Source organism: Triturus cristatus, chromosome 2_1, assembly GCF_964204655.1.
Source record: "Triturus cristatus chromosome 2_1, aTriCri1.1, whole genome shotgun sequence".
Classification (NCBI taxonomy): domain Eukaryota; kingdom Metazoa; phylum Chordata; class Amphibia; order Caudata; family Salamandridae; genus Triturus; species Triturus cristatus.
In genome coordinates this window covers 359,818,346-359,842,574 of record NC_140581.1, presented here as the reverse complement: position 1 = coordinate 359,842,574, position 24,229 = coordinate 359,818,346, and the positions used below count along the sequence as shown (strand labels likewise).

The window sequence follows — 24,229 nt, the reverse complement described above, 5'->3', positions numbered from 1 at the left end:
CGTCACTGGGCGTACCCCGGATGGACTACCTTGCAAATATCGCTAATGTTCACATCGCGATATTTACAAGGCAGCCCACAGGATTTTAGCACTTGTTGGTTTTTGGAGAAAACAGCTGTTTCTCCATAAACTAACGTCGGCTAAAATGCAGACTTACCTATCCCTGACATTGGGGTGGATTATGGTGATACGACCCTGTGGGTCGTATCAGCAAGGTTATCGCCGTTTTGCAGGGAACATCGCTGGAAAACCAGCGATGTTCCCTGCAAAACGGCGATTTCCCCGCTATATCTGGGATTTTTATTGCCCTGGAGTAACGCGTTGTTAATAACGCATTACCAGGCTGAGAAATTCCAGAGATAGACGGCGATAAATAACAAAGCGCTAGGCGCGCTTTGCGTTTATTTATCGCCGTCCTTGGAGATATGCCCCTATGTTTCTTCACAAGGAAAATATCCTTAAGTGTGGAGAACTTCTTCCCCTGCACCCCATGAAATTGGTAGGTTCTCTCTTCCCTTTGACACACTGGAAGCACATGTGGTAATGCCTGGTGGTGGAGTAGCTTCAGGTGTGTTCAACAATGTGAAAAACCAAAAACATGTTTGTCAGTACCTCGGTTTCAACTGTTTTTGCTAATCCCGAACACACTCTCTCCCACCCCAACCCTAAAGTGCCTTGTGAGGAACTTTGATGTTTATAAGTAATACAGATCCTGTGATTTATTTAAGTGAGTTAGTAATGTGAGCCTAAGCAAAATGACTGCTTTCATGAACCAGGAGTCTGTGTGCCTGTCCTTGGGTGGCCTCACTGGGTTTAGAGCAAGTTTAATGCTTCACTGACAGGCACCTGACAGGACTACCAGAACAATTCAGTTCCCTGGTGTGACTGACATACTGCTGAGTTTTACCCCCAATCCACCTGGGCAGAGTAAGGAGGTCACCTTCTTAGGTTAGAACCTACTTTTAGAGCCTACTTGCTGCCTGTATGTGTATGACCCTCTCATGTGAAGATGCTGGTTCCACTGAGGTGCAAGGCACTCACTACACGATATAAGCCTGGACAGACCCCCTCAACCTTTTGCAGACAAACTCCGAAGTACACTTTTTGCTTTCATATCTCCCCACTCTGCTGAAACATATTGCCGCTTTGTAATTAAAGTACTTACATATCGCAGTGCGCAGCTGTTAAGACCCATTCATCTTTGATCAATGTCCCTCCACAAATGAGGAACCCTCTGTCCTTTATCAGAGCCATGTAAGGTCTGGAATGTGGAACCACTTCAGTCCCACCAATGATTTCCATGCATTGATCTGTAGAAAGCACAACCCAGTAAAGCATGGTTAAACATCAGCAGCAATGTTCACAAACATGCTCTACCAAGCCCAGTATTTTACAAGCTGCTGCAATGGAATTGTCAACTCGTGGGAAAGGCATGTGTGCAGAGTCGGGGTGAATGGTGGGAACAAGGCCTCGACTACGGCCGAATGCAGCCCTCCGTTCAGTTTGGAGACTTTCTGATATTTGTACAACCTCCCTATAGATATTGTTCTTAGTGCTCACTTGAACACATATGCAAGGAGACTCACCTAATAGACTTGACCCCATGTGTTTAGGTGCTGTTAGTTAGTTGGCAACAACCAGCATAACATGAAAACCATTATGCAGTGAGATCACCTGATTAGCAGATACCATTGTATGCAGCCAATAAACAGGTGGTGGTCTTTATTTTGTGGGTCTGACTCTTGGATTCTGAGGGACCACGGGGTGGGCCATGAGGAGGCCTGGGGGACAGAAAATGTCTACTGTTTTAAAAATCAAGAAATTTGATCCAAATTTGGCATGTCTAAAAATTCAAATTATGTACCTTTGGCGAAGTTAGTTTTGATGAATACATATTCTCTGTGGGCATGTTTATGTTGATACACATCTTTATATGCTAACTGCGCCATAGAGGGGCTCTGAGAAATGGCTTGTCCTCTTGAAATACCTGTGCCCAGAGGGTGCTCTAAGAAAGTGTTCCAAGCAAGTCCATGGATTCAGACCCTACCTACTGGGCATGTCTTCAGGCCATGCCCAGCAAGTACTGAGAAGAGGATCACCGGGCACTAGACAAGGGTGCAACTAATGCCCTTTGCCCAGTGGCCAGTGCCAAAGCGGCATGGTCATGTTCAGCAATTACTGTTGGCAGGGGTATCACACACAAGCCATTTCTGAACTGCATGATTAGTAACTTAGGGGCATTTTTACAAGGGGATTGTGCCACCGGAACATCACTTTTACAGACGTTCCGGTGGCGCAATGCCCTGCACCATATTTACAAAGTGGCATTAAGCCACTTTTTGTGGCTTAAGGCTGCTTTGTAAATATGGTACCCTTTCACACAGGTATCTGTGTCAAAGGGGCGTGCAATGGTTGTTGCTGTAGCCGTTCCACCCCAACACCCATTGCTTTTTGAGGCTGCCCCAGATTTACAAAGATCTGTAAATCTTAGGCAGCGCCAAAAACTAATGCCATGCAATTACAGGTATTAGAATGGCGCAACGAGGAGCAATAACTATTCTCCTTGTTATTTGCTTTTTTCTATGTGTGCTGCATTCTGCAGCACACATAGAAAGAGCAAAATGCCATTAATGATTGTTTATGTGCAGGAAGGTGTCCCTGCAGAATGCAGCACACATAGAAGTAACACATCACCAATATTGATTGTTTATGAGCAGAAAGGGACACATTCCTGCACATAACCCATCATTCCCTGCAACGCAGGCACTGTTGCACTATGGCACAAGGGTGTCTGTGTTAGCGCTAGGCAGCTATTTTTAGCACCAGCACTAGGGAAAACACAGGGGTGCGCTTTATTGTTGTAAATACGGCGCATCCCTGTGTTTTGGAAATGGCGGAATGCAGCGCTACGAATTTAGCCATAGCGCTGCGCTCTGCCATTTCCTAAATATTCCCCTTAGAGTGTGCCTTGGTATAAAACAAAATCATGACTGCCTAGCACCAAAATCAGGTTTTGACTCATATTTTTCACCAGTGGTTTCAAATCCCAAATCAAATTTCAAACGAAAGATGTAATACTAATGAATTATTTATTCCCCATAACTTGCAGAAATATTATCCCTATAAATAATGGATGCCAACGACCAAGAATCCTAGAAATTATTATTACAGTGCAGTAGCTAAGGTTACGGTACACTTTCCATAAGTTTTTCAAAATGCCTTGTGGTTCTAACATTTGGAATCTCTCACCAATTTTGAACAGCTTCATAGGGTGTTCATTTTCTTACTGGTTCAGTTTGCTGCACATTGCTCGGGTATTTAATAGCCACAAATTTCATTAAATTCGCCAGCTCATGTTTTGCAGGTTTGGTTTGGCGTTAAATAAAGAAGCTGGTACAAAGCCCACTTAATTAACTCTCTGGAACACATTGACCTTGCTCTAAAGATTAGGGCACAAATAAGTGTAGATGGTGTCTAAGCAATGTACACTTTAAACATCTTGGGGGCATATTATCAATGGCCAGCGATAATTATCGCTGGCCGTTCATAGCGATAGAAAAATTATCGCCAGCTATCGCTGAATATTATCGCCATGATAACGCTATATTTACAACGCATAGCGCTATGGCGATAATATTTCAGCGATAGCGGTGTTTTCAATGGAACATCGCTGGTTTTCCAGCGATGTTCCATTGAAAACAGCGATAACATTGCTGATAGGACCCTGTGGTCCTATCAGCATAATCCATATCCCATTAAAAGTATGCCTTAGTCAGGAATTTAACAGGTGTTAAATTCCTGAGTTAAGGCTGAGGTAGCGCGATTTTTTTTATCGCTGCACCTCCTTGTTATTATAGCGAAGCTGCCTTCATGATATTAAGATGTGTTGTTTTCACAGCCACGCCTCTTTTGCATCTCATTAGCGATGCGAGGCTGTGAAAAAACGAGCTCTGCTTCAAGGAAACACGCGCTAGTGTGTCCTTGATGATATTGCGATATAATTATCGCCGCTTTTCGCCCAAAAACGGACGCTAAAGCGGCGATAATTATATCGCCAGCCCTTGCTAATAAGCCCCAAAGTACATTGGGGCACAATGTCAAGGACGGAGTCAAAATTATCGCCGGTTTAGCGGCAGAAAACTGCCGCTAAACCGGCGATAATGGGCTTGATAATATGCCCTGGAGAATTCCCATAGAAGCCCATGTTCACACCGGAACATGGGCTTCTATGGGAATTCACAAGGGCATATTATCAAGCCCATTATCGCCGGTTTAGCAGCAGTTTTCTGCCGCTAAACCGGCGATAATTTTTAACGCCGTCCTTGATAATATGTCCCAATATTACTTGGAAATGACAATTGCAGCAAAGAAAATAATTTATATCAATGAATGTACATTGACAGAACTAAGGGGCATATTATCAAGACAGGCGATAAAATAATCGCCGCTTTAGCGGCAGAAAACTGCTGCTAAAACGGCGATAATGGGCTTGATAATATGCTCTATGGAATTCCAACTGAAGCCCATGTTGGATGTGAAGGACATCTAACCTGAGCTTCAATTGGAATTCCATAGGGCAAACTATCAAGCCCATTATCGCCGTTTTAGCGGCAGTTTTCTGCCGCTAAATCGGCGATAATTTTATCGCCTGTCTTGATAATATGCCCCTAAATGCACACTTGTAGCATTAACAGCACAGTATTACATTTACAGGCGTTAACTGATCATGTACAAATTGTACAGCCTATTAAATAATTATATACAAGACAGTTCAATAGTGTATGAACAGTCCCTCTACTAAATAAAATGTGTAAAGAGTCATATTCAGACTGTACCTCTCTGGACTGTTCACTGAGCACTACATAACTCAGTCAGCTGGTATTGAGGATAACATGGGTACAAACCGCAACACTTAAATATATAACTCATAGGTTTTAAAATAGAAGTAAATATTTTTTTGATGAAAGCGTATACCATACTGAGAAAAGCACACAGGTGCCTATATAAAATTAGTAACAAATTCAGAATGCTCACCAGTACACAACGAAAAATGATTTTATGGTATTTTTTATAGTTTCATAAATAAATATGCAAGTCTTCCCTGTACACAGAGTAAACGCTTTAAGATTTACTCCGTGTAGAGTGATAGTACTGCATGTATCAGTGTGTCACACTCTTAAAACAAACTTTGCGAGAATTTAATTTAAAAATATGTTTTTGCTCAGTGGTGTTATAGTATAGCAGAGTGTGGGAGAGTGTGCGTGAGTAGGTCTGTGTACTCGTGTTTATGTATGTGCATCAGTATGTATGAGTACACACGAGTGAGAGAGAGTGGGTGTGGGTGACCATGGTTGTGTTTGTGCGTTTGTGTACTAGTTTGTGAGTGTGCATGAGTGCGCATGACCAGCGTCGGATTGGTACCGCAGGCACTCGAGCAGGGACATCTTAAGGATTCTGGGGGCCCTGGGCCAAACATATTTTGGGGGCCCCTGTTCAGAACAGCTTTGAATTTATGATCCAATTTGAGCCCCTGTTTCCCACGCAGTTTCAGCTTCCTCAGCTGCGTTAGCGATCCAGTTTGCATCATAGGCATTACCCTATATATTCCCGATGTAAACGGGCGCATGCAGCTGGCAGCAGTAGGATTTAGTGTTTTCTGCCCAGCTACTAGGTTTTTAATACTTTTAAAATTGTATATGTGTGGCTGAATTACTCTGTGCTTTTCAACAATTTCTCCTACCTACGCGCACTTGCACTTTACTTGATTCTGCTTGCCTATACTTCCTTAGCTGCTCCGATTCGCATCTCGCTTTTCCTCCAGTCCAGGTCCGCCGTGGCTGATACGCCGATTGTGTGGAGGGCTGGGGTTATTATCAGGCTCCTCACTTCCACCCACGCAGTTTCTGCTTCCTCAGGTGCGTTAGCGATCCAGTTTGCATCATAGGCATTAGCCTATATATTCCAGATGCAAACGATTACGTGCAGCGGGCACGCTGCTGGTGCCCCAAAGTCAGGCCCGGCTGTGCCCGTCAGCATCCCGGAGGCGTCTGGCACCGGCTATGCTACCCAGTTCTCCTCCGGTGAGTTTCTTCCACTTTATTACAATAGGGAAAAACTGCTTAGCCTTAGGCGGCTACCATTACGTCAGTGTACAGCGGCTGATCCGAGCCTGGAGGTAGACTTTCGATGCAATAAGTGAAACTGGTCTCTCCTCCAGCCCAGGAAACTCGCACCCAAGATCTTTCCACGCAACAATAAGTGTAAAAACGATAAGAAAACAGAGGACTTCAAGGCCACCCTTTTGATTTGTCGCTCTATGCAAAAGCATGAACCACACATGTCACCTACTTTTAGACGAACAGCCTGATCTTTTACTTCTCACTGAGACCTGGCTGTCTGAAGCCTCCAACCCTACTATCACCTCGGCCATCCCTACGGGTTATGAAATCCTTAGGAGGGACCGACCGAGTGGTAAGGGGGGCGGTGTCGCCATAATTTACAATAAAAAACTAGACTGCTCTCCCATCCCGATGGAAAACATCGAGGGGGCAGAGTCCTTAGGCGTCCGCTGTACCTTAGTCCCCATCATAGCATAGCTGTTTTTCTGATTTACAGACCTCCAGGTGCAATTGGAAAATGTATTACTACGCTTAATACAGCCACCACCTCCCTGGCCTTAAAATACAACAACTGCCTTATTCTGGGAGATTTCAATATACATATGGACAATGGAAAAGACGCTCAAACAATTTCCTTGTTGGAGCCGCTGCAAGCCTGCAACATGTTTCCATCTATTTCTTCAGCCACCCATGAGAAGGGCCATACCCGAGACCAAATCTTTCACAACTTTGACATATCTGGAAGCCTACCTCTTACCATTACCTGGTCTGACGACCTCATATTAAAATGTTTCATTCCCAACTCTGCCACAGCCCCTCAGGCTAACGCAGGGCAGAGGGTCCCTAATTACAGAAAGTTCCATAAAATATCCATCCCGATGTTAGCAGATGCCCTTGGTTGTTCCTCAACGGAGCTGTCTGGCTGCCCCGACTCGGACGCCCTATCAATAGAGTCCTGGCTCTGAACCAACATTGGTGCAGAGGTACTGGTTGTTTCCCGCTCCTCAAAGAGGTCGGCCCCACCAGCTACATGATTAAACGATTCCCTCAGATCTAGCAAAACAAATTGTAGAAAAATGGAATGGAAATTGTGTAAATCCTATCTACCTGAGGACAAGAAGGTGTATAAAGACACCTTAAAAGATCATTACATTCTCGTGAAGGCAGCCAGGAAAAACTTCTTTTAAACCAAGATAGAAAATGCCCAAAATAAGAGTAAGGAAATCTTTAGCATAGTTAAATCCTTTACCATTACCACCCCGAAAGCCAGCGCAAAGGAAGGGCCATGCACGGAAGAATGGTATAATCAAATAGCCCAATTCTTCCACAAAAAGATCTCTGTGATCCAACAAGCCTTCACTAACATCTCAGAGGAAGAACTGACCTTCTACCTTAGTTCTTCTAGCAAATTTCACCTCTTGGATCCTCCATCTTTACTAGCTTTCCCTGAGTTTCAGCTTGAAGAGTCACTGACCCTTCTCCAAAGCATTAAGTCTGGCTCTCCTACTGACCCATATCCAGCAAATATCCTGAACCTATTAGCTCCCACCATAAACCCCATGGTAAACCAGCTCATTAATGTTTCCCTCTCCTCAGGCAACATGCCGAAATTATGGAAGAATGCTAAGATTCTTCCACTGATAGAAAAGGCTAACGCCAAACCGACAGACCCTGTCACCTACAGGCCAATCTCCCTTCTTCCGACCCTCTCCAAAGTATCAGAGAAGCATGTAAACAAGGTCCTCCAAAAACACAGTGAAGTTGGGAAGCTCATTCATGAGTCCCAATCCGGTTTTAGGGCTAACTACAGTACAGAGTACGCTCTGCTGGAAGTGACTGAATTTCTCAAGGGTAAGCTGGACCAGGGAGGCATGGTTGTTCTGATACCGCTCGATCTGTTGGCGGCTTTCGGTACGGTCCCACATGAGAGGCTGCTGGAAAGACTTGCTAACATCGGCCGGGGGGAGGGGCGGGGGGGACCGCCTTAATGTGGATGTCATCCTTCTTGGCAAATAGATTTCAGGACATCTGGCTTCCCCCTTTCTCGTCCCCATTTCTGGACATGAATGTAGGTGTCCCTCAGGGCTCCATTCTCAGTCCTACCCTTTAAATATATATCTATCCCCCTTGCATTTCTGATAGAGGAAGAGGGCGCCAAAATAGTTTCCTATGCTGATGACACTCAGCTGATTTTTACATGAGAAAAAGGAACCGACTTCGACGGGCCAATGATTAGGTCTTTCCTCACAAAGGTTTTTAACTGGCTTAAAATCAATCAGCTGAAGTACAAACCTGACAAAACTGAAGTTGTTTTCTTTGGTAATCCAGAACCGCCTGACTGGAGCTCTTGGTGGCCAAAAGATCTGCCGCCCCCACCCGCGGAAAAGGAGAAAGTAAAAAACGTAGGAATTGTCATAGACAAGACATCTCCATGCACTTTCAAATCCAAAATCTTACTGGCGCTTGCTTAGGCATACTCCGGATGCTAAAAAAAAATCCTGCCACTGTTACCGCTTGGGAGCAGAACGATCGTGGTGCAAGCCCTGGTGACATCAAAGCTTGACTATCTCAACAGCTTGTACCTCGGTCTTCCCAAATCCCTTACACAGCATCTACAAGTGGTACAAAATGCGGCAGCCAAAGCCATCCTGAGACCTAAACACAGATCTAGTATGACCTCTATTCTTAAGTCTCTAAACTGGCCCTCCATACAAGAATGGATCGATTCAAAGCGATGACCATCTTCTTTAAAGCTTTCCACGGCTTAGGAGCCGGCTACCTAAATAAGTGCGTTAATCGCTACACAACATCTAGACCCCTAAGATCTTCCAATGCCAACCTGGCCAAAATGCCTAAAATATGCCGTGCCCGCACTGGAGGCAGATCCCTCGGCTTTCTAGGTGCGAAATTGTGGAATAGACTCCCTGAGTTTCTGAGACTAACCACAGACCTACTCTCTTTCAGGAAGAACTTAAAAACCTGGCTTTTTAATAACTGATGGGTCTTTTATGCACGGTTTCCTCCTGCTGTCACTCGCCAGGATACTCTAGTCTGAGTAGCTGCATGCTTTATTAAATATACTATTTCATTTCATTAGGTCCCTGACAGTGCAAAGGAACACTCGTCCAAATTCTAAGTGCCTTATTTATGAGGCTTTGCTTTACTTTTATGCCGCCGGTGCGTCACTTTTTGTGACGTACTGGCAGCGTAAAAAATGTGCCATGTTGAGCCCTACTTACAAAGTGACGCATCTAGGCCGATGCATCACTTTATAAACCCCTGCACCACATTATACCAGCGCCAGGTATATTGTATGCAGGGTGGGTGTTCCCCTTCAAAAAGCCTCATAGAACTGGTGCATTGAAATCTATGAGAACTCAGTGCACCACTTCTAGGACGCCATTGCGTCAATATCTTACACCTGTCTCAGCCCCATGTGAAAGGACACATTGCTGGAGTTGCGTCTGTTTTCAGACCCACCCCAGCAATGCATCACTTTTGCACCTACAGATACGTCAGAAATACTGACGTATCTGTAACTCCTTGCGACATGATGCGTCATACAGTAAATATGACGCATCCATCATGTCGCAAGAAGGGCGCACTAAGAAGTGACGCATCCCTGTTTTCAAATAGCGATGCATCACTTCTCATAAATAAGGCCCTAAATGTGTTTACATCTAATATTCAGGGATAGGTATGTGTGTTTTCAATATTGTAACACAGCAGGAGCTCACCAATATTACTGCAAATAATCTCTGTAACGCCCTCTCATTTCTTATATGTTAGGCCATGTTTTGATCTAAAAGAAACTTTTTTTATGTATATTGCATGAAACATAAACACAACATTTCTCTGCAAAATGGCTGTACTAGACTCACACGTCAGGTACATAAAAAATAAATGAAAGGAAAACAGTATTTAAAACAATCTGTTTAAGAAATATTCAAGGTCATTAGGCAAAACACTGGAGAACGGAGCTGACTGTCAGGGGGCCCCCTGAAAGGCTGGGGCCCTGGGCCAGAGCCCACTTTGCCCATGCATTAAAACGTCTCTGCACTCGAGAAATGGCCGAAGGTCCGGTTGCCGAGTTCCAGCTGTGTGCTGCTTTTTTGGGCAGCCTGGGGGCTGTCTGGGCTGTTAGAATGCCGCCAGCGGCCCAGTGGATACCTGAGTGCCTTTCTAGAGGCAGATGGGCAGAGGTGTCACTCCCTTTCTCTCGCTGGGCCGGCCCATTAATTTATGCTGATTGAGCGAGGGCAGGGGGCCTGAGCAGAAGTGCCTTCACTTGCATTCATGTGTGGATCACCAGTGTAAACTAATCTGTGCATTTTTTTTTATCTAAGTGAAGTTAAGAAAACGTATCCCCCTCCCCCCTTTCTTTTCATAAAACTTCGCTAAAGCAGTGTTTTGCGGAAAGGCAATACGCAAATGTGGGCCAATGTTTTATGCGTGCCCGGGGCGATATTTTATCCCAATCAAACTCTGTGCATCAGTGCCCATTGTGAGTGTGCATGGGTACACATGCACGAGCGTGTGGCAGACTGAGTTAATGCATTCTTGTGTGTATTCAAGAAATACTCACCTCCAGGAAGGAGCAGAAATACAAGGGCCGCAGAAGCAGCAAGGCTGACTGAAAGACGCATTCTTCCAGACCTCTCTTTTGCCCTGCCTCGGGGCGGCAGGTGCCCTCAGTTATAAAGCTCAGTGAAGGATGTGGTGCGGGTTTTGGTTAAATAAAGCATCAACGTTTCAGGGCACAGATTCGTCCTTAGTCTCGTGCCTGCCCCTGTGGCTTTGCCTCCCGCTGATGTGGGCCTAAACAACGTGAATCATAGAAGGCACCGCAGAAATATGGTCCACTTACTGGACTGTCACACGAGCTGGAGATGCCGTGAGGGTGCATGGGTGCAAATTACTGGCAATGAAGGCCCAGATTCTGAAAACCGTCACGGAACGCAGCACAGCCCCCAAAGAGGCTGCGTTGTCTTACGTGACTGGGAGCACCCATAGCTACAGAGATGTCCTCTCTCCTCTATCTAGCACCTATATAGGTTTTTAAACAAGAAGGTTACCCTTTATTTACAAAATACTATGGCTAGACACACTTCAAGGCTTTTCCTACTTTGTATGTGTGCTGTACAGTGCAGTATGCATTAAAATTTGAAAAAAAAGGAGAAATAAAAACATTTCTCCTTTTAACGCCTGCTTTCCAGCAGCGTTAATTTTTGGTGCTAAACACTGTCTACTAATGCTATTAGATAGGGCTTTGCATCAAAAAGCATGGATGGTTGCTTGGGAACGTCTATGTACCACCCATGTAACGCCCCTTGACGCAAAGTAATGCACAGCAGCATTTCACGTATTATTTTCAGTGCTTTAACCCCTTCGCTGCACATGTCCCAACACCTTGTTGCATCTTGGAGATCTGGTCACATGTCCAACAGTGGACATGGCTGCATTTGCCTGGACTCAGAATACATGAGCGGACAACAAAGCGGCTTCACACACACGTGAAAGGTAAGGCACTCCCCCAGAGTGGACAGCGGGGCTTGGCAGCGTTCCTCATTCTGCCATAATGCTACATTAGTCTGCATGTTGTGGCACTTATCTTGCCCGTACTGACACGTACATGCTAATAAAGTCTACGCACCTTCACTTGTATTCAACTGTTATGAGTGTTAATTTGCATGACAATGTGTGTCTCAATGCCTATCTGGGTCACGGCCATACATGCGCATTGATAGCATTACCCGGGGAGTACCTTTTTGTGGAATCACCGTCCCTACATTCATCCATACTTTCATTCTTGATTGATCACGGCCATGACACATTTGTGTAAATTGGAATGTTTTATTCACATTCAGTGGAGTGTTGAAGCTGGATCAGTACAGGGCCATGCAAACCCCACTTTACATTGCTGCCCGTCGAGGGCCAGCCAGAGTCCTTTCGGAATGGACAAGTTCATAGGGAGTGGAAGACTACAGTAGGCAGTGTGATTGCTATGTCATTGGCAACCAATCACTGTGTAGCAGTGACACATCAGGGGACGGAGGTGGAAATTCTGCCGCACTGTGTGGCACTGACTCTTCAGGGGGAGGAGATGTGGATGTAGTAGTAGCACCAGCATCCATCCGCGCCAGGCCTTGTGGTGGCAATGCCATGACGAGGATCTGCAGGGCATGGAAGATCACAACTATATCTCACTGGTGTGCAGCCGTGGCAAACATTCTTTCCACCTGCATCCGCTACAAGCTCTCCATCATTCTCCTTATGTGTCCCAACTCACAGATGACATCGCTGGGGCCACTCTGACTAGACAGTTGTTCTTGGCTCAGAGTCATGACACCAGCAATGTCAGCCATGGCCTGTTGTAGAGCAAGGAGCGGACAGTGTGTCCCCGTTAGGGACTGTGAGTGGTCCCTGATGGGACTTAGGCACCCACGTATGACATCTAGTTTGGCTGCCACTTGGTCGAACCCCACCCTCTGCTGGTCAGACATCTCCTCCTGGCACCCTAACACACGGCGTTGGAAGGCCATGTGTTGGTCGTGGGGGCCTGGGAGACAGCCGTGGTAGTGGGTGCTTCCTGCTGTGTGGTCTGTGCAGGGCATGGGGCTCATGGATGCAGCTGGGCTGCCTTGCTCCTGGAGGTGGGGTGCCTGAGCTGTCCCTGAGCTGTTGGAGTGCGTCGGTGTAGATGTTGGGGAGGTCCTCTTCATCATCAGTGCTGTGTTGTTGGGTCTGCTCTGCAGGAGGAGTTAATTCTCCCTCTGCAATGTGAAGGGGAGATGCAGATTGACATTGCGTTCACAGGTATGTTCACGCATTTTACAAGTTTACAGTCAGACTGCATGGCAATGTACATTGTGACCGTTTGTGAGGAGACGCCTATTTGAAGCCGGACAGTTGACATTTCTACACCATCAGGGATGTGAGGTTGTACTTGTACATTGTCATCTTGAAGTTTCCTGCTATGCCAATTGCGAATGGCCATTTTCTACACACAAGCGGCAGCAGTTGTGTCCTCTGTTCTGTTGTGAAAGTGTTGCAGTTTGTACCACATTGTTGTCAATGTTGGGGTGCTCTGCATCTTATGTGTGTGTGCTGCATAGTGGGTGAGTTGCCCTTTCAGCTCTGATTTGGCTGGCCCTTATCCCTTTCAGGTGGTGTGCCTTTCACTTCTGTGCTTATACAGTGCTGAGATGTTGCAGACTTGGGTAAATTGGGCTCTTGGTCGGAGTTCTGACTCTTGGGCATGGTTTGTCCGCAGATGTGCTCAACTTAATTGTGCATGTATGCTATTGTGCCCATCTCCCCCCGTCCCCCTAGTCCTGGTCGTTACTCACCCTGTTGCTTTTGGCTCAGGTCATGTTGTGCAGTGTCTGGTCCCTCAACTCTTGCCATCGTCTCCCCATTGATGGTCACAGGCTGGTCCTCCGTGGGGCTTGGGGGGTTCTGGTTGTCCTCTGTACTTGCATGGTGTTTCGCTGTTGTTTGTGTTTTTGGTTGCCGCTTTTATAGTGATTTTAGCTGCCTGACTTGTGGGACTTGCAGGCCTGGCGTTGCTTCCCGCTGGATTTTTTATCGCAGTTGTGCCCATTGCAAGTTTTTTCACGTTCGGGTTTAGATTTTTATCGCCGTCCAGGGACTTTTATCGCGGACATTTGACGAATTGTTGGGAAACTATTGCATGTTACTGCCGTGTTGAGTATACGACGTTGACATGGAGTTATTTCTCCGCGATAGACGGTGATATGAAAGATTGTGATTTTGGCGATGATTATCGCACGTTCTTGAGAATATACCCCTTTGTGCGGTAATCATTTATTCAAGTAAATATTGTTTTCCTTTATTTTTTCATTTGTTTTGTTTTCGTTTTAGTAGAAAGAGAAAAGGTGTGTTGTAAATTAGTTATTGTGACTTAGTTGTTCTCGATGTCTTTTATTTCTATGGAAATTGTAACCTCTGTCCTACGAGGTTCCTTGTGAAGGTTTGAACTGGAACGTTCCTCTGAGGTCAGTTTGCTTGCTGGTCAGCTGAGGAGAAAGCAAAACCAAAGGGGATGATGGACGGAGTGTTGAATAATGCAAGCACTCACCCCCAGTCAACTGACCTGGGTTTAATCCATCATCATTCTTGAGCTCACTCCACCACCCCAGTTCAGACATGGCCATATGCAAATCAGTCTGACCCTGTGCCTCATGGGAACAGTCCAGCCTGAACTACCAAGCCATGTCTTCCCTGGACCGAAAACAAGCATCCTAGGACCAGTTTCAGGCATTTCAGCCGTCTTCAGCCAGGCTTGCTTGAATCCAGTGGCAAAGTGAGCAAAGGACTCAACGTCTGAGCATACCCTGCCAACTTATGGAGAACAAAGCGGTACAAAAGGGGGTGGTGATGGACGGAGCATTAGAACCAATCAAACACTCACACCCAGTCAACAGATCTGGGTTTGATCCATCACCGTTCTTTAGCCCACTCTGCCACCCCAGTTCAGACATGGCCATATGCAAATCAGTCTGACCCTGTGCCTCATGGGAACAGTCCTGCCCGAACTGCCAAGCCATGCCTTCCCAGGACCGGAAACTACGGGGCGACGCCAGTGCAGTGAAGGTGGATTAAAAACAGCAGGCTGTGCTGATGAGTATTGAGCAGTGTGATATCGGTGGTGACCAGCAGATTCGAGTAGAGATCATTCATTCTTTTGGCTGAAGTGTCTTTTGGAAGGTTAATGTTGAAGAGGAAGGTGTTGTTCACACAGCTGCTCATAATCAGATCAGATATCTGAAGTTTGAATGCAGGGTTATTGTTTACTGGTCGATACATGAGGTGGGAAGTGATGGCCAGCGTGGCAGATGGCAGGAAGGTGCAGTAGAAGAGATTCAAAAGGTGTTCAGGTAAGATTGTTGTGGGAACGTCTAAGGCCACAATGCACCATAGATGTTTCCTTTGCCACCTCCTGATTTTATCAGTGGCTTGATGTGCTAAATGCTAAAAGTTTGTGAAACTAGGAATAGAGCATGAACTAGTCAGGCTGAGCTAAGCCTCCGTAATGAAGATATCATAGAAGTTGTTAGAAGTAATGATAGCATCTGCCTGCATGACTGCAGAATGAGCATTGATCAATGTGAAATGCAGCACAAAGCCAGTTTGCTTGCTTATGGTGGTGTTGAGTGGGATATCGATTTTGATACCTGGTTTGAGGTTTATGCAGGGCTGTGCTATACGCTTGTGTGTGAGATGGTGAAGATGTTGCAGGATGAAGTAGAGTGAATGCCCATTGAGAGCAGAGCTGTTAATCTGTGCAAGATAAAATGTGCAGGGGTTCAGGCGCTAAGTTTGCTTAGAAAGGTGTGGTGGGAAGTATGTGATTCTGCTTTTGATTGGCTCTAGGGTCTGTGTATAAACATCTGTGTTGTAAAATGGACTGTGTTACAGTGTGCCCCACATTTTGCTGCTAGATGCTGGCTGTGGTAGTTGATCTGAAAGTGTGCTTGGACCTGCTAACCAGGCCCAGCACTAGTGCTCTTTCCCTCAAACTGTAAATGTGAATTGGTACACCAAATTGGCACGTGCTTTTACACCCCTTTAAGGCCCTAGTATGTGGTATCAGTGGGACCCAGGAGAGGGATGTAAAAGGGGTACTAGGGCTGCAACATGTATTGTGCAACCCTGAGTGACCCGAGTAAATTCGAAGTCTGCAGGTCTGCCATGTCAGCCCTGCACGAGCAGCTTGCCTGCTCGAGTGCGACCCTGAACACCCCATGTGTGACAGGGTCACCTCACTGCTTTTAATATATGTCAGTCACCCCAAAGATAGGCCTTCTATAGCCCAGGAGGCAGGGTGCCTTATGTTATATGGTGGGAGTATATGTGCAAGCATATACTACCCCATGGTAGTGTTCTAAACGTATTTCTACCGCAAGTGACTGGCAGTCCATCAGAGAACATGGGCTGGCATTAGGACATTACTTATATATACATTTAGGACATTACTCATATATACATTACTTATATGTCCAGCTCCATGATGGCCTGGTCAATTTCTTTCCTGTTTGGTGTCACACTGTTTTTTAACCCCCGATATACTGGTGGTGTAAAGGTTTAACCAGCATGAACCCAGGTGGTACTTTCCAAAGGGTTTTGCTCAACTCACCCCGCAAGTACCTTTTTGCTAAGGTAACTACTTGAACACTGCAAGTCTGATTAACAGCTCCATTTGACAGCTGAAAGTGCACCTCTGCACCCCGCTTCCCTGAGCCAGGTACAATTGTGCTGGCTGTTGTGAACTGGTCTAAGGACTCTCGAGACTTTAATTCTAGTAGGTTCTGATGAACTCAATCTCTAAAGTATCGACTGCATATATGTCTTTTTCCTATTGACCACAGCGTTAATGTTTTTCACAATGTAAAGTATTGATTTATTTATTGCTTGAAAATTGATGACTCTGGTTATACTGTATGTATTGATTTCATTTTGGTGTCTCAAAATTTATAAAAATCATAGCTATTTTTATAAACTGGTGTCGGATTGCTCTCGAGTCGTGTCAATTATTTAGCATCCATGTTGGTATGAAATGCTTAATAAATGTTCCTCTAAGTAGCCTGTCTGCTCTTTACCACTCTACCATGACTGAGAGAAGGTATACTGAGAGAGCACCCGGGGTCCATCTTTGCGTATTTTTTTAGTATTACTTGGTAAGTCACCCCTGCCATACCACATAATACTTCTACCTTGCAACAATTAGGTCATGTAAACTGCCACCAGTGCTCCAGCAAGCGGTTTGGTGTTGCTGGAGGGTTTCCACTGTTTTTTGGGGAGAAGGGTAGATGGCAGGGTGAACATCAGTCTGCTTCTGGTTGACCCTCACAGTGTGTGATGGTCAGGTTATGTGACTAGTCTCTGGATCTTCAGCATTTGGACAGGTAACTCTGTCAGTTTTCTACAGTCTTATGGTCAGGGGGGTTGATGGGAGGAGTATGTAATCTTAGTTCTCATGTAGCTTTTGATTAAATGGTCTTTAAAGCCTGTATTCTGAAATGTACATTGTAACAACCCTTTCATAATTTTTCCTTTTCTTAAACATTATTAGAAAGGTAAGTCTATACTTACTTATTCCCAAGAATTCTTGAAGATAATTTGTTTCTTGATCTTGGAAGGAGGCCCATTATTCACATACGAACCCCCAAGCAAATGGTCTTGAAAACAAAATAGTCATAATATAGGTTCTCTGATACTTTTTCATAGATATACCGCCAATAATGTGAGATGGTGGGACAGCAGGCAAACTTGTGGATATCATCCGTGGGGACAGAGTGCACTCGTATGAATTGTAAATACTGTTGAATCTCAACTACATTTCGCTGCAGCAGTAGCTAGATTTCATCTCAATTGCTCTCCATGCCAGCACCATTAAATTTACTTACTGACTGTTCCAAAAAAAGGCATGGTACGCTCCCCAATGTTCAAACTTGTGTCAGAAGATGATGACATACCTATCACTTAAATAAAAGGAAGGCTGGTTCTAGATTGGATATTTGCCATGCTAAACTACTATCCATAAAATGATAGACATTCTTAATTGCTCATTGAAGTTATGAGAACATACTCTGACTTTATGAATGTGGATGGTAAGCCTCTCCAAAAATCCCAGTGCAGCCAGAGTGTGTTTTTCAAAAACTAGAATTGGTACTTCAGTGTGTTCATATCTGCTTAATTCTTTCTTTTTTAGCAGGTCCAACTGCGTAGACACGACCCAAAGTGAGAGCGCTTCACATGAGGCCATTTGATGAGTTATTGGTGTAAACTGAAGTACAGACTGCACTCAAGTAGATAGACCTTAATTTCTGACCGAGTTGGACACGACAGTCAATATATTTCAATAACGTGAAGCACATTAGGCCTCACAAGGATGACAGAGAACATTAGTTTTGCAAACCATGAAAGTTTATTAAAAATGAGCAAAGTTACAAACTCAAATCATCAAATTAGCTGTAAATCATCAATACTGGATTCATAAATGTATTAACCAATATATTTCACAGCAATTCAAAATTTAAATGCAAAAGCAAACTGTTATAAAGCTGTCACAAATAGGAGAAACCTGACTAAGTTCCCTGGGAGGGAAAACCCCACTCGGCGAAGCTTGGGAAAGTTGGGGAGAAGTCACGCACAGGTTTCTGCATGAACAGCCTCTGAAAGGCAGTATCAATGCAGCAAATAAAAATGTGTCTCGCAAGTACTGAAGTTGTCTGTCCAAGAGTCTAATTCCTTTGGGCAAAGGACAAAAAGAATCTGTTCTAAAGGAAACTGGAAAAATATCTAAGTGCAAGTCTACATTGCATGATTTCAAAAATACAATTTTCCTCAGTTTACTACTGATATACATGATTCCCGTCAAGGGAACCAATCACTTTAAGGTACATTCTGATAAGGTAGCCTAATAATTTCACAAACTAAAGTACAATAACATCTATACTACGCGTCTTTCAACTGCAGTATCTGGGACATTAGAATATACTCTCATTCCAGGATCTTCTCTCCCCAGCAACTTGTTAGCAGATACTTTGAGGATTGCGTAAAACTAAACAGTCACATATGAAAACATCAGCAAATCATACAGCATTCAAAGTTAAGGGTACAGCTTTTTTCCTGAAATAAAAACAGAAAGATGTGGAACCTAATGTTGTAATGTTGGACATGTTAATATGCGAACCATGTTAAATAGGCTAATTCATATGTGAAAAATGAACTGCTAATATATTTGCATGCTGCATGTTAATATTGTTATGTTCGCAAAACATTTAAATATGAATACATTCACCCATGAACATACAATATTAATTATGAGAGTTAAAATCACAAAGATAATGAGAGTAAAATGACAATCAATGCTCTACCTACACGGGCTATATGTCTAACCTGGGATCTAAAAACAAGATATAGTATAAAAATTTGTGTATAATAGAAAAATGTAATAATGTTGGTATATATATCTATATATTGACTTTTAATGCGCTCTTTCTATTGTTCTGCCGGCCCTCACTACACGAGGATATCCGAGGGGAGAGACTTACCCGAATTGCCAGGAGGGTGTATTCTGGGACTTGTGGTTTGCTGATGCTGGCTGCAAGGAAGCGTCAATCACTAACTCGGCTCAGCTGGCTCGAGGCGATTATCGCGAGAGCGAATGAACAGTTTAAAAGAAGTGTTGGGGAGCGATTTGTGTTGTGAAGGGCCTTTGAAAAAGGCAATTATGCAGAAACACGTCAGGCCATCAGCACTATTAAAGACATTCTCCAGATATCCCTGTTGTGTCCCTCCAGTTCTTTCAGAGTGGGGAGAGCGATATCGTCATGTTTTGCATGTTGGCCCTTGGCGTGCCGGAGGGACCCGTCCAAGAAGCGTCTGGATTATCATGGGGCAATTGGTGAAGTACTCCGAGGTATCGGGATTTTTTCCAGACTGCCGCATCCACAGTAAGCAAAATGCCGTTGCAGATGCAGTCCGTGATTTCATGGAGAGGCTCCAATCATGGTATGGTAGCCTCAGGAATTGCTGGTATGTGGAACATGCGGCTGGACGTTGGGGACACGGGAGAGGCTTTAATTATTGCTGCAGCATTCATTTTGCGCACCCATCAGCACTGTTAAAGACATTCTCCAGATATCCCTGTTGTGTCCCTCCAGTTCTTTCAGAGTGGGGAGAGCGATATCGTCATATATATATATATATATATATATATATATATATATATATATATATATATATATATATATCAATTGTATGATGTTGTGGCTCTCCAAATATTGTAGGTAGTTGGCATTGGTATATGTCCTTTAGAGTGTCCAGTGTCCTGGAAACAGCAAACCATTCAATTTGTTTTTAAGGTGTCATTAGAAGTTAATGTCTTGGGGATGGATACAGATCCTGAGAGCACAATCTGAGAAAGATTGCTTCAGTGACTGAGAGATGTGGTGTTATAGGATTTTCTGTAGGAGTGCGTCTGCACTTTTTATTTAGTTCTAACTTCCTGACACTGTCAGTTTCATAGCTAAATAGTATGGGGAGCAAGAATGAAGAGCCTTATGATATCTTACTTTTTCCTTTGACCTAGTATTAGCAATATATAATACATAAGATTCTGCAATCTGGGTATAAAAACCTGACTCTAATTTCTTTATAATGCATTATTCAAAATTCTGAAGTTTGCAAATAAGAGATACAATCTACATCAAGTCATAGACTAATCTACAAGTATCAAATTAAGGGGGCAGGAAAGGGCAGTAAACTGAAAGGCTTTCTGTCCTACAAAGTGACTGGTTGTGCAGCCGGGCCACCAATTGTTTTGAAACTATGACAAACTTCTTTGTGGTTTGGGTGAAAGTCAAGCCCCATTTCTTGAATTGGGGCAATTTCTGTTCACCATGCCATTCTCTTACTCACACTATTCCCCCAGATGGTAAACTAACTCCATTGATTGCCTCTATGGTATGAGCACAAGCATCTGGGTGCCCCTCATTATTATATTCTGATAATGAACATCTTACTAATGCATACGTTTAAAACATCAACACTTGAGCGAACAGATGAGGGGGCATATTTACAGGCCCATATCGCCACCACAGCGTCACTTTCAGTGACGTTGTGATGGCAATAGGGACATCGCCTTATTAACTTGGCAGCGTTAAGCCACTTAACGTGGCTCGACGCTGCCTTGTAAATAAGGCACCCTTTCACGGTGTACTTAGCGTGAAAGGGGAGGGCAATGGGTGTTGTGGTGGGCGTTCCACCGCAACACCCATTGATTTTGAAACTGCCCCCTATTTAGAAGGGTGGCATAAATAGGAGGCAGCAACAAAATAAAGACTAGGAAAAACCTGGTCTTACCCTGGCGCAACGAGGAGAAATGTTTAATTTCTTCTTGTTTTTGCTGTTTTCATGTGTGCTTCATTGTGTGGATTATGTGGAAGAAGGGACCATTTTCAAAAACTGACGTTTTGCAACTTCTATGTGTGCTGCATTAAGCAGCACACCTAGAAGTTATAAAACGCTATTTAAAGATTGTTTATATGCAGGAAGGGAGACCTTGCTGCACATAAACAATCACTCCCATCAACTCAGGCACCCTTACAACATAGTGCAAGGGTGCCTTCATTGGTGCTAAACTTAGTACCAGCGCAGAGGAAAACGCAGAGCCGCACCAAATTCTTGTGAATATGGGGCAGCCCTGCATTTCTAAAGTGATGGAGCGTGTCGTTAGCCTTGTAGGCTTAACAACACACTCCGCCACTGTTTTTGTAAATATGCTCCTTGGTTTTTTGATACTTAATGAGGCACCATGCAGTAACAATTGTATACCCAGTTATGTTACTCTAACCCAACTTTTTTCCTTTGCACATACACACCCATACTCACTTTACATTATTAACTGGGTATCACTGGGGGCACTGAGCACCTGAGCTACTGTCTAGTTGAATACACTGATTATCTCTTTTGATTTCCCAAAGCATTCAGTGTGTTCTGCTCTCCATAGTGAAAATAAGTTCCTCTATCATTACTGCCCACAAGCATCACGTGTTGTAGAGAAAATGAACAGCATGATCAAACTTAACGTTGCCAAGGTGTGTCCCTCCACAAATATTAAGTGGCCTGATGCACGTCATCTTGTTCTCATGAGCATTAAAAGTACTCCACACAAAAAGACTGGTCTCTTCCCCTTGAAATCTTAATGGGCAGACCCATGAAAGTATCATTCATACCTTCAGCAACACTTGTATCAATAACTGATGACATTCTTTTAGATTACGTTAAAGGTTTGGCTGATGTGGTGAAATCTGTCAGGTTACTTTGGCAACAATACGGACGATAGAAACTCCGTGCCACTCACAATTAAATGAGGGAGCTGGATTTTGATCAAGAAGCACATTAGCAAGAACTGCCTGGAGCCGAGATGGAGACTACCACATCAAATTGTGCTTGTGACTAACAGTGCTATAAAGGTTTTCAGAATCCCACAGTGGAATTAGAGTGAGGTATTGATGCAAAGACTTGAGTAACATGAAGAAACAGTCTCTGATCTAGTTTTTGAAAAAGTTACATTGAAAATTCAAGCCTTGAGAACCCCCGTGGGAAAATGATTCACAGTGCGTCAGGTTGCTGATTGAAACACAAGTTCGACTATGAGTGAAGAAGATTCAACAGGACAGGTTAGTGAGTAGTTATGGAGAAAATATTTAGGCTAATTTATTAAATGAGTACGTCAGGATTATCAGTAGGGAAATTCTTTGCGTGTTTTCTCCCTTCTTTTGCGGGTGAAGGAGCAACCATTATCAACTACAGTTTGGCTTCTATTGTTTTTGTTAGTATATCAAATAAGCAAGAGTTTCTATAACCGTATCTTTTGGACTTCAATGGTTTGTTGAAAGAGCTTCCGGTTCCTGAAATTTCTGGGTATTTAGTGGCCTATTCTAAATATCTCAAACTTGTTGCACAAACTAAATCAAAAACTAAATTGACTAAAATGTAGTATGTTTTTTGATTTGAGTAAAGAGCATGAATTTGTTAAAGGATATAATGGGAGGAGAGTCAAAGGTTTGTGAAACTGGAATGATGAGAACAAGATTAGAGAACAAATTGAGGTTGAAGACAAATTTAGAAATTCAAATTTACATCCAAGATTGAGAATTGAGCACGGGAGAAAAGATGAATAATGTTTGGTGTCTATAGGACTTCAATCAAAGGAGTTTGTTGGAAACTGTGAGTGTGAAAGGAAATATATTGTTAGTGGTTAATTTCTGGTTGGTGAGGAGCCAATACGTAGAGAAATCTATTATGTGTGTGAATAAAATGCTTATTTTAACCTGCCTTGTAATTGGATGGGTCCTTACTACCTTGCTATGGTTTTCTCAAGGGTTTACCATGTGTAGGAAATGAGAGATGCTGCTGGTCTGAAAAGAGTGAAACAAGGAATTAGATAAATTGTGTTGGATGTGTTAGAAACTATGGGGCAGATTTATGAGGCCTGTTGCACCATCGGAACGTCACTTTTTGTGACGTTCCGTGGCGCAGAAGCCTGCGTGATATTTATCAGGCAGCACTGAGCCACTTTTTTTGGCTTAATGCTGCCTCATAAATATCAGTCCCTTTAACGCAGTGTTCTGCGTTAAAGGGGCGTGCAATGGGTGTTGCTGGGGGCGTTCCCAGCAACATCCATGGTCTTTTGACACTGCCCCAGATTTACGAGAAATCGTAAATCTGAGGCAGCGCCAAAAGCTTCCGCCTCCCCAGGGGAGGCGTAAGGGAGGCGCAACGGGGAGAAATATCTTCATTTCTCCTCGTTTTTCCTTTTTCTATGTGTGCTGCATTCTGCAGCACCCATACAAAGAGGAAAAACCTCTTGTGATTATTTATGTACAGAGAGGTTTCCCTTCCTGTACAAAAATATTCATCTCCGCAACGCAGGCACCCTTGCACCATGGTGCAGAGGTGCCTGCGTTGGCGCAGGCAGCCCATTGTGCACCGGCGCAGGGGAAAAGGACTGGAATGCGCCGCATTTTATAGATAGGGCGCATCCCTGCCCTTTTCTTTTGCCGTAGGGAAGCGCAGCAGGAAGGCCTGCTGCGCTTCCCTACGGCAAAACCTCATAAATCTGCCCCCCTGATTTCATCTATTGGAGTAGCTATAAATGATGTGAAATTTAAAAGACTTTCCACTAGCTCTGTTGGTGTATGTATACTGCAAGCTACTTTGGCTTTCCAAGCCCCCATAAAGGCACTCAGGCCTTTTGTCTGTATGCGATCATGGAACTCCTCCTTGACTTTTAATGGCGTTGTAATGTACAGGTGAGCCTGCATTAGCCGATATATACAGACATCACTTACCAGCTGTAATAAGAAAGTTACAGTTACTCTACCGTAATAACAAATGATAGTTGTGTTGTGATCTTACAATGGCAACTGCCAGAGCCAGCAGACAGAGCGAAATTTAGGCTCCTCAGCTAAATTACAACTTCTTCTTACGTAAACAAATGAAAAATTCAGATTTTCACATCCCGTTTTTTAAAGTTTTTCCTTAGAAACTCACATCCATTAACCACTGAGAAAATA

At 44.0% G+C, this 24,229-nt stretch overlaps 1 protein-coding gene across 1 annotated transcript in view; it reads right to left on the bottom strand.

Annotated features, from left to right (window-relative positions):
- Positions 1 to 10,765, bottom strand: part of LOC146864200 (granzyme A-like) — a 41,722-nt gene extending 30,957 nt beyond the window's left edge. Inside the window, exons 1-2 of the mRNA XM_085639022.1 lie at positions 10,705 to 10,765; positions 1,166 to 1,310 (exon numbers count right to left, since the gene is read on the bottom strand). Coding sequence (XP_085495148.1) covers positions 1,166 to 1,310; positions 10,705 to 10,765 — 206 coding nt within the window. The remainder of the gene's footprint in view (positions 1 to 1,165; positions 1,311 to 10,704) is intronic.
- Between the last annotated feature and the right edge of the window lie 13,464 nt (positions 10,766 to 24,229).